The sequence below is a fragment of the Ursus arctos genome, unplaced genomic scaffold (assembly GCF_023065955.2).
Source record: "Ursus arctos isolate Adak ecotype North America unplaced genomic scaffold, UrsArc2.0 scaffold_34, whole genome shotgun sequence".
Taxonomy (NCBI): Eukaryota; Metazoa; Chordata; class Mammalia; order Carnivora; family Ursidae; genus Ursus; species Ursus arctos.
In genome coordinates, this window is record NW_026623030.1 from 3811685 (window position 1) to 3827216 (window position 15532).

The 15532-nt window shown below is 49.0% G+C and overlaps 1 protein-coding gene across 3 annotated transcripts in view; it reads left to right on the plus strand.

The window, feature by feature from the left end:
- Positions 1–15532, plus strand: part of KLHL22 (kelch like family member 22) — a 37112-nt gene that overhangs the window by 20401 nt on the left and 1179 nt on the right. For 2 of the 3 annotated variants that reach the window (XM_048221519.2, XM_044379531.3), the window contains 2 exons: positions 5246–5438; positions 13373–13606. In XM_048221519.2, the coding sequence (XP_048077476.1) occupies positions 5246–5438; positions 13373–13606 (427 nt within the window). Of the gene's footprint in view, positions 1–5245; positions 5439–9164; positions 10427–13372; positions 13607–15532 lie in introns of those variants that run through there. The other variant, XM_048221520.2, reaches the window with a different exon arrangement.

The following is a 15532-nucleotide window of genomic DNA, read 5'->3' on the forward strand; positions in this document are numbered from 1 at the left end:
TGCATCTCTTCTGTTTGGCTGTTTCTCATTTATATCTTTTTATAATAAATGGGTAATCTAGTAAGTGTAATGTTTCTCTGAGTTCTGTGAACTGCTCTAGCAGATTAAGGAAACCCAAGGAAGGAGGTCTTGGGAACCTCTGATTTATAGCCAGTTGGTTGGAGGCACAGCCTGGTGCTTATGATTGGCATTCTGAGCTGGAGGGGGTCGTTGGAACCTCCCGTTGGTAGCCTGTAGGTCAGAGCATAGGTAACAGCCTGGGCTTGTGACTAGTGTCTGAAATGGGGACAGGTGGGGCGGGGTGGTACCGTCTTGTAGAGTGAGCCCTCACCCTGTGGGATCTGATGCTATCTCCAGGTCGATAGTGTTGGGATTGAGTTGAATTGTGGGCACTTAGTTGGTGTCTACAGAATTGCTTATTGGTGTGGAGAAAATGTCATGCCCCCGCCCCAACATGCACATTGGAGTTGAGTACAGGAACCCAAAAGGAGGGGTTTTGTGGACTGTCCTGTCTGTAGGATGCTTCCAGCTCTGTCAGCGTATCGAGCTGTGATCCCACAAATCCATTTTTGGGGGTAGAACAAAGGAATCAGGGTAGGTCCCCACAGCCTCAGCCACCATTAGGTGTCCAGGGCCCCTGCACTGTGCTTTGGTTTGATTTCGTGGGATTCGACGTATGTGGGAAGTCTCCATCTTCTGCAAGCTGAAAGGAAGCTGGGTATTGCAGGGAGATTGCCAGCTGCTTCCGTGGCTGTGCGTTAGGTACTGACCAAGTTCATGTTCACGTTTCCATCTTCGAGGGCGGGGGTGGGGTCTGGCCTGCCCATGCCTCTCGGAAGTGAGCATGAGGTGACCATGGCCCAGCTGCTTCTGCTTTCTGGACCCCAGGAAGCAGCCACCCCTGTTAAACTGAAGAGACCCAAAGCTTGGCACCTCAACTGCAGTTAAATACAGGACAGGCTGAGTTCAGAAAGGAGGAAACAGTATGTTCATTTTCTCCCTAACCAAATACCCTCCACAGTGGGGGTGGCAGCACCAGGTTCAGCCTTCCCTTGAAAAGCCTTCAAAGCTTCTTATTTAGGGGCCTATTTCCCCGTTAGAGGGCCAAGGCGAAACCTCTCTGCTGAGAGCAACCCACAGACCTGCAAAAGAGACCTCTCTAGGGTGTTGTGGTCACCAGCCCTTAGCATACAGTGGGGTGGTTGTGTGCCCACAGGGAGGCCGTGGAGCTTTCCCACAGGGGGGGCCACTGCCTGCCCTTTGTCTGCCCTTTTACTGCCTTGCTGTCAGTTTCACTCAAGACCGGTCCAAATCTCTCGTTGGTGAACATGTGCTGTGAGCGCCATGCCAAACTCTGGACAATGCTAGTATCAGCACCAGTGTTTGATAACCGCAGCTTCAAACTCCAGTGACAAGGTTGGATCATTGTAGCCGGTGGGGTGGGTGAGACCTGCCTGGCAGGGGAGGCAGTGCAAAGGGGTTGGGGTGCAGTGTCTGCCTGGGTGGTGGGGAGGACCCTGGGGTGTCATCTCTACAGGGTGAGAGTTCCATTAATCCCCTCATAGACTTAAAACTGCCAGATGGATCTTAACTTGAATGGTCTAAAGAGTGTGGTCGTCTCCCTTCTCCCCTTCCTTAATTTTCGAGCCTTGGGATCTACAGACTCTCGGAATACAAGAAGACAAAATTTGCAGTTAGGGTTTGCATTTGGGGTGTTGGAGACTTACCAGGTTGTATCACAGCATCGGTACAACGGGAACTGCATATGAGAAGTTAGATGTCTTGGAGCAAATTGTATTTGTACTCCCCCCCCCCCCCCGCTTTTCAAAGTCTGCGTTACTCCACTTTGCTTTTGTGAAAGACCTACATTAGTGCCTGTTGTCGCTAGCCAGTAGATTCCAAAGAGGATTTTCGCTTTTACAAAAAGAAGATGAAAAGCGAAGATAGCGTTTCAGCATTGGTTTTACAGCGAGCTTTTACAGAGAGACAGCACGCACCCTGAGCGAGAGTGGCACCTCCAGGCGCCTTCCCTAGGAACCACGCTCAGCATTTCAGCGTCCAGCTGTGAGTTTTGAACTCTGTGAGCATCTGTGGTTATCTCTGTGCGTCCGTTAGCAAGGAGTGACCTAAGGTATCAGAAAAGCCCTGAGAGTGGTTATTTTTTGGGTCTGGGAACGCTCAAATTTTTTTCCACGTGAATTAATGCTGTTTGCTTTGTTTTATGCCATTTCAGCTTTTGAGAGGTTTCCAAGGAACAGCCTGCTTTCAGATGGGGGGACCTGTACTGACTGCCCGCCTTGCCCATGGCCTGTTGGACTCTACTTAGGGTAGCAACTTGTTTTCGCCCTTAGGCATTTCCGTGGCTGTTCATATTTCAAAAGATATTTTAAAAAATTTCTTGGATTGTAATGGACTTCATTACTAGTCATGGAAATGCTTAAGTTGTGGAAACACAGAAGAAAAATGGTCTGCTCAATTTAACAAAGACCTCCGAGCATCTTGTATTAACTCTAGCTTGCGCTTCTGAGTTTGCAGTAAGGCGATCCAAAATCTGCCTTAAAGTGACGAAAACGGTTGATATCCTTATATAGCTAGTTTTTATTAGAAAAAACATTACTTGAGGATTTATTCCAACACAGTAGAAAATCAATCCAATAAAGAGGGAAATCTGGGGAGTAAGAAGTGGGCGCAACTGTGGTTGCGTCTAAATTATGGATGTATGGTGTATGTGTAGTGCGTGTGTGGTGTGTGCTCATGTGTGTTAAATCTGAAACCACAAATCCATATGAATGCATCCGAGGAAGCCGTGAGGTCAGGAGACCAGAAGGAAGCAAGCGGAACTATCTGGTGGGTCTTGTCTCACTCTGGTGGAAGATGCTGACTTGCACTTGACTGGAAGCGGGGGTGGGGGGGACATGTACGTGAATGAGTGTCGTGCACAGGAAAGGTAGTGGGAAGTGCCCATCCCAGTCAGTTGGCACGGCCTCCATGAGTGCTGAGCCCCTGGACTAGCCTGGGCTGCCTGTCCCCACCTAGACCTTCAACTGGCTGAGTCCCTGGCCAGTGAGTTCTTAAATGGCAGGCCCTTCCTGGTCTCCATGAGAGAGCTCTGCCCTCCCAGCCCCTGCTGCCCAGTAGATCATGACTTCTGGATAGATCACCCCATCTGTACCTCCACAGTGGCAAGAAGGGTACTTGTCTGGCGTTTCCCTTGGGATTCCCTGCACTGAGCACCATGCCTGATCCACGTTGGGTGGCCAGCGAATATTTGCAGAGTGACCAAATGGTTTCACTGCTGGTAATCTTTGTTTAGTTCATCGAGTAGACGGTGAGTGATCTGCCCTGAGCTACATTGAAGTCTAGGAATACAGACCTGAACCAGTCCTTTACAAACTCCCTTCTGGTTTAACAAGGACCCTTTTCATGTGCATTGTCCTTTCTGAGCCCTCGTGATAGCTTTTGTAGGCAGGTGGCATCCTCCCCTCGGCCAGGTGTGGAAACTAATGCCGGAGAGGAGAACCAATACCTGCGTGCATCCGACTGAACAGGGACAGACAGCTCTCGAACCTGGGTCTGCGTGACCTGTGCGCATGTTTTTTCTCTCCTGTTAGCCCCAGCCCCTGAGGTTTCCTGTCATTCCAAGAGCTGGCCAAAAGGCGCGGGCAGGAAGGAGCAGCTGCAGAGCACATCTAACCTGTGCTTTGGGGTAAAGGATGAAACCCGTCTCTTCACCGACCCGTATATGGCACTGATCAAAGAAAACTCTGTTCGTTCTCTAATGAGCCAGTTGAAGTTCAGCTTATCCCCTTGGAGTTGGTCTGTCTGTGGAGAAATAAAAACTACTTATCTGAAAGTGGCTATAATTATGCACGAGCTGTTGAGCAGGGAGGCTTCAGAAGCAGGCACTCAGGTGCTGGTGCCTGAGTGAATGTCCAGTGGAAAGGGCCTGACACAGGTTGGGGGGAGAGTGGACTTTGGGGCTCGGGCTGATAGGGTCCTGGTCACTCAAGGCTCTGTAATCCTCTGTATTTATCCAAATAGCAGAGTGCCATGCCATTCACCATGTCCTGCAGAGTGCCAGGCCTGGGGCATGGAGTGGGGCAGGGCTGAGTGCTGGCAAGGTCAGTGTGGACTGGCTTGTGAAGGGCCTCAGGTGCTAGGCTAAGTGAGGATTTTGGTATGAGTGGGGGCTTGCTGGTGAGTGTGGGATCGGGTGAGCAGAGGGAGCACGGGGTTCCATTCAGGACCAGTGAGCAGCCAGCTGGAGATGGCTAGGAGGACTTTGCTCTGTGGGTCCGACATGCGGGAGGAAGAAGTGAGGGGTGATAGTTGGTCTCCTGGGATGGCTGAAATCGCATGGGTTGAGCATGTGAAGGCCTTCATTAGCGAACGAAGGGCAGAGCGGCCTCAGGGGTGTGGGAGGGGGTAGTTGCACAAAGGAGCTCAGAATGAAGCTGCTGCTTGGGGATATGACTTTTTTAAAAGGTTGATGGAGAAAGAGGCAGGGTTGGGGACAGCTGTGTCTCCCAGGAAAGGGGCGTGAATGTGGCCCTAGTGTCGGGAGAGCGAGCTTTGCAGCGCTGGGGCTCAGCAGGAGCTCCGGAGAAGCTCAGCGGTGGTCAGCTTCCCTGACCGCCTCTAGCTGCTCTCCTGGGAAGCCCTTCAGTACAGCAGTGCTCCTCTGGCCTCGTGGGCCTGCTGCAGCCAGTCCAGCATGGGAGATAATTCTCACTCCTGGCAACAGGACAGCTTAGGAGAGGCACATGAATTGATGGAGGGGTGGGCTGTGACAGGAGCCTGGCAGACCACCCCAGAGGGAGTGTTGGCATTGACTGGAGGCTGGGAGGTGTTGTGTCTGTCCAGGGGCGGGGCCATAAGTGGGCGTTCCTGAATGAGGACAGGGCCATGGGGACCATGGATTTGGATAGGTGAGATGGAGGTGGCTGTAGGAACAGCCATGGGACAACCTGGGGTGGACAGATGAGTGGGCTAGAAACCACCCCCCCATGAGATTGCCCCTAGAAGGTGCTGGCATTTTGGGCAGAAACCCGAGGGGCTCCTGGCCATGCCTTCCAGGCTCAGTGCTGGGGACACACCCATGTTCCGGCATGTAGCGGCCTGCTGGTATGGTTGTGGGTAGGCATGTGCTGGTGTGTCAGGGCAGCTGGTGGGGGTGTGCTTCGGCGTACAGTGGCAGGCTTTCTGGCCTATCAGTGATGCAGCTGCCCTCATGTTCTCTCAAAAGGTATGACCCAAGGCACAACCGCTGGTTCCAGATCCAGTCGCTGCAGCAGGAGCACGCCGACTTGTGTGTGTGTGTTGTGGGCAGGTACATCTATGCGGTGGCGGGCCGAGACTACCATAATGATCTGAATGCTGTGGAGCGCTACGATCCCGCCACCAACTCCTGGGCTTACGTGGCTCCGCTCAAGAGGGAGGTAAGGAAACCCCTCCAAGGGGGGCCTTTTCCTGCCCGCTTTCCTTCCGGGGTATGCAGAGAGTGGATGGTCAAGCCAGGAAACCGGGCCTAGTGGGCACCTCCAAAGACTCTGCACTGTGATTGGGGCAGGGGACCCCTGAGGTTCGGCCAGCCCCCTGGGGAGATCCTCCCCAAGTGTACACCAGATCCCATTCCCCAGAATTTCATCCCCATCTTGGTCTCACCACCTTGGTCCCAGGAAGCTGCTTTATTTTTTATTTTTTATTTTCTTAAAGATCTTATTTATTTGAGAGAGAGAATCTGAGGCAGACTCAGATCATGGAGCCCGACATGGGGCTCGATCATGGAGCTTGACACGGGGCTCCATCCTATCACTGCAAGATCAGAACCTGAGCTGAAACCAAGAGTTGGAGGTTCACCCAACTGAGCCATCCAGGTGCCCCCCCCCCCCCCCGGAAGCTGCTTTAACCTTGCAGTTCAAATGTAGACAGAAGCCTTCCCCTGGTCTGTCCCTCAGCACAGCTGAGCTGAGGTGAAATGTGTCCAAAGATGTTGTCAAACAGGAGGGAAACTGTGATAGAGGAGGGCTCAGGAGCCTCAGACTTCTCCATGGGCCTCCTGGAAGGTGAGGCCTTTGAAAAGCCAAAAACCCACTTTAGAAGTTGTAGTTCATATTTGTTTGCTTGGTTTTAAAGATCAGGTGTACCCAGGGGTACCCCTGGGCACTCCAGAGGTAGAGGATGGCGTGGGGACCCATGTGGGGGCTGTTGTCCGGGCTCTGCCACAAGAGCTCCTGCCTTTCTGAACCTCTTTCCACATCTCCTCTCTTTATCTCTCACCCCTCTCCAATCCCCCCCAAGGCTGTAGTCTTTGACGTCAGGGGGCTGAGGTCTCCTTGATGGGTGCAGCTCTTCTCCATGGCCCATAAGGCCTCTGAGGCCAGGGGTTCTCTCCCAGGCAGGGAAAGCTGGTCTGCTCTGTGCTCCTCTGCTTCCCTGGGGAAGGAAACGCCTCTGCTGGGGTACTCCCTACCCTTATTCTGGAGAAAGAAAGAGATTTTTGCATGGGAAAGATCAGGGGGTCCTTGAGACCTGGTAGACCTCTGAATTCTGTTCTGGAAAGGAGTGAGTAGGAATGGGGGGTGTTGGGCTCCAGGGAGTGTTTGTCTGGAAGCTGCAGTTCTCCGATGTGGCCACAGAGGGGCAGCCTCGGCCTTCAACCAGGTTCATTCTGTCACTGTTCTTCCTTCTTTCATACCATTCATTTATACAGCTACTATTTATTAAGCACCTACCATATACCAAGCCCGGGGATCCAATGGTGATAAAAGATGAGAAAAGTTCCCCTCCAGATCACGGTGTCCACAGCCTAATAGGAGAGACCACTCTTAACCACTGAACAAATCAGTGAAGTAATTGCCGATTGTGCTAAGTGTGATGAAGGAAATGGAGAGGGTTGAGCTCAGCATTGCGCAGGGTGGGGGCTCTGGCAGGACTAATCAGAAAAGACTGGGGAAGGTCCATCTGAAGAGATGTTGAGTAGACCAAGGGAGAGGGAAGAAGGAGCTCCCAGGCTAGGAGGGGGACTTCCCAATTCTGAGAAAGAGGGTTGGCATGAGGAGGGATTGTGAAGAGACAGGATGGAGAGGAGCAGCTCCTGAGCCATCTGGTGGACCAGGTGGGGGCGATGGTGGCTTGTCCTAGGGTAGAGGCTATGGGGAAGAAGAGAGATGGGCAGGTTCGAGGTGTAGTTTGGAGGTAAACGGACCAGACTTGTTGATGGATCAGATGTTAGAGAATGAAAGATAGATCATGGAAGACACCCAGGCTCCAGATTTGAGCACCTGGGTGGATGGCTAAGCCGCTGACCAGGAGGACAAATGGGTTTGGGAATGAAAAAGAAAAGGAAGGGTTCCATGTAGAACATGATAACTATTCCAATGGGAAATGTCAGTTTGACATTAAAAGTCAAGCTCGGGAGTGGTCAGCCAGGAGATAGGTGGAGGATTTGTCAGGACATGATGGTGTGCTGGCAGTGGGAACAGCTGTGATCAGCTCAGAGGAGGAGGGACTATGAGAGGGTTGTGGAGGGGCGGCCAGGGAGATAGATGGGAAACCTGCCAGAGAGCAAGGGCGTTTTCTCCTGTGTGCAGAGGGGGCCCACAGGTCCTGGAGAAGGCAGATAGGCAGCCCACATTGCTAATTTAGAACCCACAGTCAGACATAGTAAATGACTGAGGGAAAAGGCTGTCACACAGCCTCATCAGTTTGTCACATTCTCTTACCTGTTTCTTAGGGACCCATATAATGCCGAGTCCCACCAGTGTGGCATTATTAACAACTGGTTGCTGACATGCCCCCCACAGACCATGAACTCCCTGGCCTACTTCCTGTGTTCCAGAGGAGAAAAAGGGGATCTCTGCAGGGAACTCTCTCACTTAAAAACCTCCCCAGAGAACTCACACCTCTGGGAAGATAGAGTAGATGTATTCTTCCTAATTAATTCCTCTTGCTAAGTACAACTCAAAACTCTGGACACTAGAGTTTTGCTGGACACTCTCTCTATATATACATAAAAAACCCTTAAGATCATAATGGTTGAGAGAAGACAGTTCATCTAGGGATCTCAGGACCTGAGAAACAACACCGTACAGTAATGTGTTCCCTGGGTTTTCTTTTTGTCTCGTATACCCCAGTCTTGTAAGTACAGAGGCTGATAGCACCCATGGGAGGCCAACTTTGATAAATGTATAAAAATTGAAACCCTCACTGTGTTCTCTGTCTCAGATGGACTCAGACTAGAAATCACCAACAGAAAGTTAACAGGGGGAAAAAAAGTTAACAGGAAAATCTCCAAACAGTCGGAAACTAAACACACGTCTAAATAATCCACAGGTCAAGGGGGGATAATAAAATACCATGAAGCGAATGAAAATGGAAAGTGAGCATGTCAGCATTGGTGGCATCAAGCTATAGCTGTGCTGAGAGAGAAATTTGTGACACTAAAAGCATACATTAAAGAAGAAAAATCAACAATATAAGCTGCTATCTTAAGAATTTGGGGGGGGGGAGAGCAAAATAAAACCAAACCAAGCAAAAGAAATATTAAAGAGCAGAAATCAGTGAAGTTCAAACCATAAAAACAAGAGAGAAAATCAATGAAACAGCTGGCTCTTAGGGCGCCTGGGTGACTCAGTCGTTAAGCGTCTGCCTTTGGCTCAGGTCATGATCCCAGGGTCCTGGGATCGAGCCCCGCATCGTGCTCCCTGCTCAGTGGGAAGCCTGCTTCTCCCTCTTCTACTCCCCCTGCTTGTGTTCCCTCTCTCACTGTGTCTCTCTGTCAAATAAATAAAATCTTACAAAGAAAAAAAAAAAAAAAGAACTGGCTCTTAACAAGATAAATAAAATTGACAAACCTCTAGAAAGAGAAGTCACAATTTAAAATATCAAGAGAAATGGGACATTACTACAAACCCTGCAGACATCAAAGTATGAGAAGGGAATACTGTGAACAACCCTACATGTGTAAACTTGGTTACAGATGAATTCCTCAAAAAGTACAATGTAACACAACTGACTCAAAGCTAAATAGATAATTTGAATAATCCTCTACCTGTTAAGGAAATTGAACTTCCCAAAAAGAAATATCCAGGCCTAGATAGTTTTATTGAGGAATTCTACTAAACATTTGAAAGTTAACAATTCTGCATATTTTTTTTTTCCAGAAAATGGAAGAGGAGGGAATACTTCCCAGTTCATCTTATGAGGTTAACATTAACTTGATAACAAAACCACACAAAGACAGCCCCCCAAAAAGACAAATCTCCCATAAATCTACATATGAATGTCCTTCCTTAAATCTTAGCAAATAGAATTATCCCCCTCAATAAAAGAAATGCATGACAAATGGAGTTGATTACAGAGATGGGAGGCTAGTTCCATATTTGAAATTAAATCAGTGTATAATCCACCATGTTAAAAATCATACAATCAGGGGCGCCTGGGTGGCACAGAGGTTAAGCGTCTGCCTTCGGCTCAGGGCGTGATCCCGGTGTTATGGGATCGAGCCCCACATCAGGCTCTTCTGCTATGAGCCTGCTTCTTCCTCTCCCACTCCCCCTGCTTGTGTTCCCTCTCTCGCTGGCTGTCTCTATCTCTGTCAAATAAATAAATAAAATCTTTTTTAAAAAATCATGCAATCATATCAGTCAAAGCAGGAAAAGGATTTGACAATATTTTGCCTCCGTTCATGATCAAACTAAAAAAATAAGAATAGAGACGAGTTTCCTTAACTTGATGAAGAGCATCTACTAAAATCCTACTGCTAATATTGTGTTTAATGGTGAAAGACTGAGTTGAATGTTTTTCCTAAGATGGGGAGCAGGGCAAGGATGTCTGCTCTCACCACTCTTATCCGTCATAGTCCTGGAGGGTCTAGCCAGTGAAACATGGCAAGAAAAGAAAAGAATACATCCAGATTGAAAAGGAAGAAGTAAAACTGACCCTAAAGATGAATAAATTGCCCAAAGTGTAACGGAATCTACAGGGGCACCTGGGTGGCTCAGTTAGTTAGGTGTCCAACTCTTGATTTTGGTTCAGGTCGTGATCTCAGGGTCATGAGATCGATTCCCACATCGGGCTCCACACTCAGCACAGAGTCTGCCTGAGGTTCTCTCTCTCCCTCTCCCCCTCCCCTGCTTACATATTTTCTCTTTCTCTCAAATAAATAAATAAATAAAAATCTTAAAGGAATCTATAAAAAAAAAAATCCTAGCACTAATAAGGGAGTTCAGTGAGATTGTAGGATATGAGATAAACCTGCAGAAATGAATTGCATTTTTGTATATTTAGCAATGAATATGTGGACACTGAAATGGAAAGTACTATTTATAATTGCTCAAAAAAATGAAATGCTTAGGTGTAAATTTAACAACACTTATAGAATTTATATGCTCAAAGTTATAAAATGCTGATGAAAGAAATAAAAGAAGATGTAAATAAGGGGGGAGACATACCATGTACATGGATTGGAAGACTCAAGTAATAAAGATGTCAATTCTTCCCAAATTGATATATGGTGTTTAACTCAATTCCTATCAAAATTCCAGCAGCAGTTTTTATAGATATAGATGAGACTATTCTGAGATTTATGTGGAAAGGCAAAGGATCTAGAATACCTCAGTTTTGTAAAGGAATAAAGTGGGAAGGGGGTGGTTGGGTGGCTCAGTCTGTTAAGTGTCTGCCTTCAGCTCAGGTCATGATCCCGGGGTCCTGGGATCGAGTCCTGCATCGGGCTCCCTGCTCAGTGGGGAGTCTGCTTCTCCCTCTGCCTTCCCCCCTGGCTTGTGCTCTCTCTCTCACTCACTCTCTGTCTGTCTCAAATAAATATTTGACAGAGACACAGTGAGAGAAGGAACACAAGCAGGGGGAGTAGGAGAGGCAGATGCATAACGACTGAGCCACCCAGGGGACCCTAAGTAAAATCTTCAAAAAGCAAAGAATGTAAAGGAATACAATGGGAAGAATCAATCTACCCAATTTCAAGACTTACTACATAGCTACGGTGTCACAACCGTGGTGTTGGCACAGGGATGCACACGTAGATCAGTGCAACAGAATGGAGAGCCCACACAGATGTGTCCCTCTGATTTTTGACAAAGGTGCAAAAGCAATTGAATGGAAAAAAGATAACTTTCCAACAAATTATACGAGAACAGCTGGAATCCACAAGCAGAGAAAATGAACATCGACCCAAGTCTCATACTTCATACAAAAATTAACTCAAAGTGGTTTACGAGCTTAGCTGTAAAATGTAAATCTATACAGTACTTAGGGGAAAAAAGTAGAAGAAAATCTTTGGGATCTAGGCCTGGGCCACAAGTACTTAGACATGACCCCCAAATCATGAGCCATAAAAAGAAAAATCGATAAATGGGACTTCATGAGAACTACGGAGGGGGGATATCAGACGGCAAACAAGCACGTGAGAAGATGTTCAACATCATTAGCCATTAGGGAAGCGCATTTCAGACCCACAGTGAGAAAACCCCGCCATCGGGGTGGCTAAACGAAAAACTAGTGGCAGCAGCCAGTGCTGGCGGGGCTGCAGAGAAGCCAGGTGGCCCGTACGTGGCTGTTGGGAATGTAAAATGGCACAGCTGCACTGGGAAGGAATAACACAAGGTCTTTAAATAGTTAACTTGCAACTACCATGCAACCCAGCAGTTGCCGTCCTGGGCATTTATCCCAGAAAGATGGAAACTGTATGCAAACATGTATAGCGGTTTAGTGGTAACAGCCAGAAACTGGAAACAAAGCTGGTGTCCTGCAACAGGTGAATGGCTAAGCAAAGTGTAGCAGATGCGCAGCTGGAATTCTACTGAGCAATAAAAACGGACAATGGTCTAAACCCGAGGTAGCATAGAAAGCCCGTTTCAAAAGGTCACGTGCTGCGTGATTCCATTCATATGATACTCTTGAAATGACGGAATTATAGAAATAGGGAAACAGATTGGTGGTTGACAGGGATTAAAGAGGGGGTTCGGGGCGGGGGGAGGGTTGTGGCTGTGATTACGAACAGGCAGCAGAAGGGAGCCTAGTGGAGATGGAGGTGTCCTGTGTCTTGACTGTGTCAGCGTCAGCATCCTGGTTGTGTCCTTGTGCTAGAGTTATGCCAGCTCCTGTCATTGGGGAGCCTGGGTAAAGGGTACGTGGGCATCTGTAGTATTTTCTTACAACTACGTGTGAATCTACGCTTACTTCAAAATGAAAAGCTTAGTTAAACAAACAAACCCAAGGGACGCCTGGGTGGCTCAGTCGGTTAAGCATCTGCTTTTGGCTCAGGTCATGATCCCGGGGTTCTAGGATCGAGTCCTGCATCAGGCTCCTTGCTCAGTGAGGAGCCTGCCTCTCCCCTGCCTGCCTGTCCCTCTGCTTGTACGCTCCTCTCCTTCTCCCTCTCTCTCTCTCTCTCTCTCTCTCTCTCTCTCTCTCTCTGCGTGTGTGTCAAATCAATCAATCAGATAAATCTTAAACAAAAACGCAAACACCAAAACCTCCCTAGGTCCCCACCATTGGTGAGAGAAGACCCAAGCCCTTGGTTTATGTCCTGCCCACTGCTCTGTCCCCTGCCTAAGTCTGAGGACCAAAATCAAAAGCAGGGTGGTGTATTTTCTTCCCCCACACATAACCATCACTAAAATGGCGTTGTTCTCTGTGTTTGATTTTGCATCTCACTTTCCTCCTCACCATATCGTTAGATATTATTTGTGAACAGATTGTGAAAGTGGAGTCAACAGGCCTGGAGGATTGGCTGGTCATGGGGAGTGGGGGAGAAGTGGAGGCCACTGAAGGTGGGTTAGGTAATCGCGGAAGTGCTGTCTCCTCCTGTGACGGGCTCAACAGGCTGTGCTTTGATTGCTTTGAGCCCCCCTGCAGATGTCTCCTTTAAGGCAAGGGAAAGGGGGGCGCCTGGGTGGCTCAGTCGTTAAGCGTCTGCCTTCGGCTCAGGGCGTGATCCTGGCGTTCTGGGATCGAGCCCCACATCAGGCTCCTCCGCTGGGGGCCTGCTTCTTCCTCTCCCACTCCCCCTGCTTGTGTTCCCTCTCTCGCTGGCTGTTTTCTGTCAAATAAATAAAATCTTTTTAAAAAAAAAAATAAGGCAAGGGACAGGCATAGATTTTGTTCTCCCCCTTGTAGAAGCTCAGAGTCACTTCTGGGTCCGTAGACTCGTCCCCTATTGGGGTAAGGTCAGGCTGGATGACTAGGACCGAATCAGGGAGCGTTCTCAGCAGAATGTGAGGTGGAAGCTGGGGACACCACGAGGGATGGTGTGCAGCTGTGGGGTATGAGCGGCCTCAGTGAGGGCCCCTGGTTGCCTTCCCTCACGGCACTCTTACCCCCTCCCCACACCCCCCCGGTTCTTTGGTGGCAGGTGTATGCCCACGCGGGCGCCACGCTGGAGGGGAAGATGTACGTTACCTGTGGTCGCAGAGGAGAGGACTACCTGAAGGAGACGCACTGCTATGACCCCGACAGCAACACCTGGCACAGCCTGGCTGATGGGCCCGTGCGGCGGGCCTGGCACGGCATGGCCACGCTCCTGGACAAGCTGTACGTGATCGGGGGCAGCAACAATGACGCTGGCTACAGGAGAGATGTGCACCAGGTGAGCAGAGCTGGGCTGCCCGTGCGCGTGTTCTTCTCATCCCTTCCAGTTGTTCCAGGTGAAAAATTAATTGCAGCATGTATGCCTTTGTATTAAATAGGCTGTATTTTTTATAGCAGTTTTAGGTTCCCAGCAAAACTGAACAGAAGGTGCAGAGATTTGCCATATACCCCCATCCCTGCACACGTGGTCTCCCCCACCATCAACATCCCCCACCAGAGTGGGACATTTGTTACAATCCATGAACCCACCATGACACGTTCTACGCCAAACCCATAGTTTACATCAGGGTTCGCTCTTGGGTGGTCTGCATTCCCTGGATTTGGACCAATGACATGTATCCACCATCATAGCATCAGGCAGGGTGCTTTCATTTGTTTTTATTATTAAAAACATTAATTATAAAGTTAGTATAACCGCATTGCAGGTCCTTTGAATAATGGATAAGGCTGAGGAAAAGCACCCATAATTCTGCTCAGTGCCACTGCTTTTTAGTCCTGCCTGTGCATGGTTTCCACCTAATTGTAGGTAAAGAGCATTCCATTCTGCTTCTGGCTGAAGTTTGTCGTTTTACAACTGTTGTCCAGTTTAATACTCGATTTCCATAGCCCACCTCAGCGGCCATGCAGTATTCTGTCACGTGGGTACGTCATTTGGCTTGGTCCAAGTTTTGACTATTCCAAGTAACAAAAGTAATATTTACTTTGTAGTGCGTTTCAGGTATTTTGGATTGCTTTCTTAGGTGAGAGCTCTGTTTCTCAAAGTGTGGTCCCAGACCAGCAGCATCCGCATCACTGGGAACTTGTTAGAAATGCAGGTTCTCAGGCCCCAGCCCAGACCCACTGACCTGGAAGGTCCAGGGGCGGGGCACAGCGGTGTGTCTTAACAGGCCCCAAGTGGAGAGAAGCCCTGGGCCCTCCTGGATCAGTTTCCTATGGCTGCCATGACAAATCACCACCAACTTACTAACTTGACACAATGTAAGCGTATTCTTACAGTTTGTACGTCCTAAGTCTGATGTGGTCTCACTGGCTAAAATCCAGATGTCCTTTTTGGGGCACCAGGGGAGAATCTGGCTCCTTGCTCACTCAGGTTATCAGTTCACTTCCCTGCGTGTGTAGAACTAAGGTCCCTGTTTCTTTGCTGGCTGTCGGCTAAAGGCCCTTCTTGGCTTCTAGAGGCCTCTGCGTTCCCTGGCCTGGGCCCGCTTCGTCCTCAGCCAGCAACGGCAGGTTGTCCTTCTGACTTCTCTTCTCTCCTGGTAGACTTTCCCCTCTGCTTTCAAGGACTTGTGCAATTAGACGGGCTGCCCGGCGAGTCCAGGATAACCTCCCCACCTCGAGGTCCATACCCTGAAGCATGTCTGCAGAGTTCCTTTTGCCACGTAAAGTAACACAAGTTCTAGAGATTTAGGACACGGACTTCTTTAGAGGTCATTTCTTTGCCTACCACGGAGGGAGAACCAAAGGTGGTTATTAAGTCAAAAAGATAAGATTTTTGTGGCTCTTAATACATATTGTCAGACAGCTTTCCTGGAGTGTCAGACCAGCACAGAGACGAACGGCTTCATTGCGCATCTGTCAGCACTGGGCCTTGTGATTTTTCTTACCCCAGTGGCAGCTAGTTGTCAGGGACACATTTAACTCCGGTTTTCCATTTCTTGATTACGAGTAAGTGAAACATTTTCCCACGTGTTTGTTTACCGTTTGGGGGAATTTTGGAGACGTGAGACCGTTGATGGTCAGCAAGCTGACTATTTCCACATTTTATCTGCACTTCCCCCTGGAGTTGGTGCTGTGAGGGAGTTAGCTGGGGCCCATGTCTTTGGTCAGTTTCAGTCTTGTGGAGGGGAGAGAACCCCAGACCTTAGAGAAGAGTAGCGTGCCAGTGGGGAGGTGCCACACACCTGGGTCCGCAGGCTGGCCG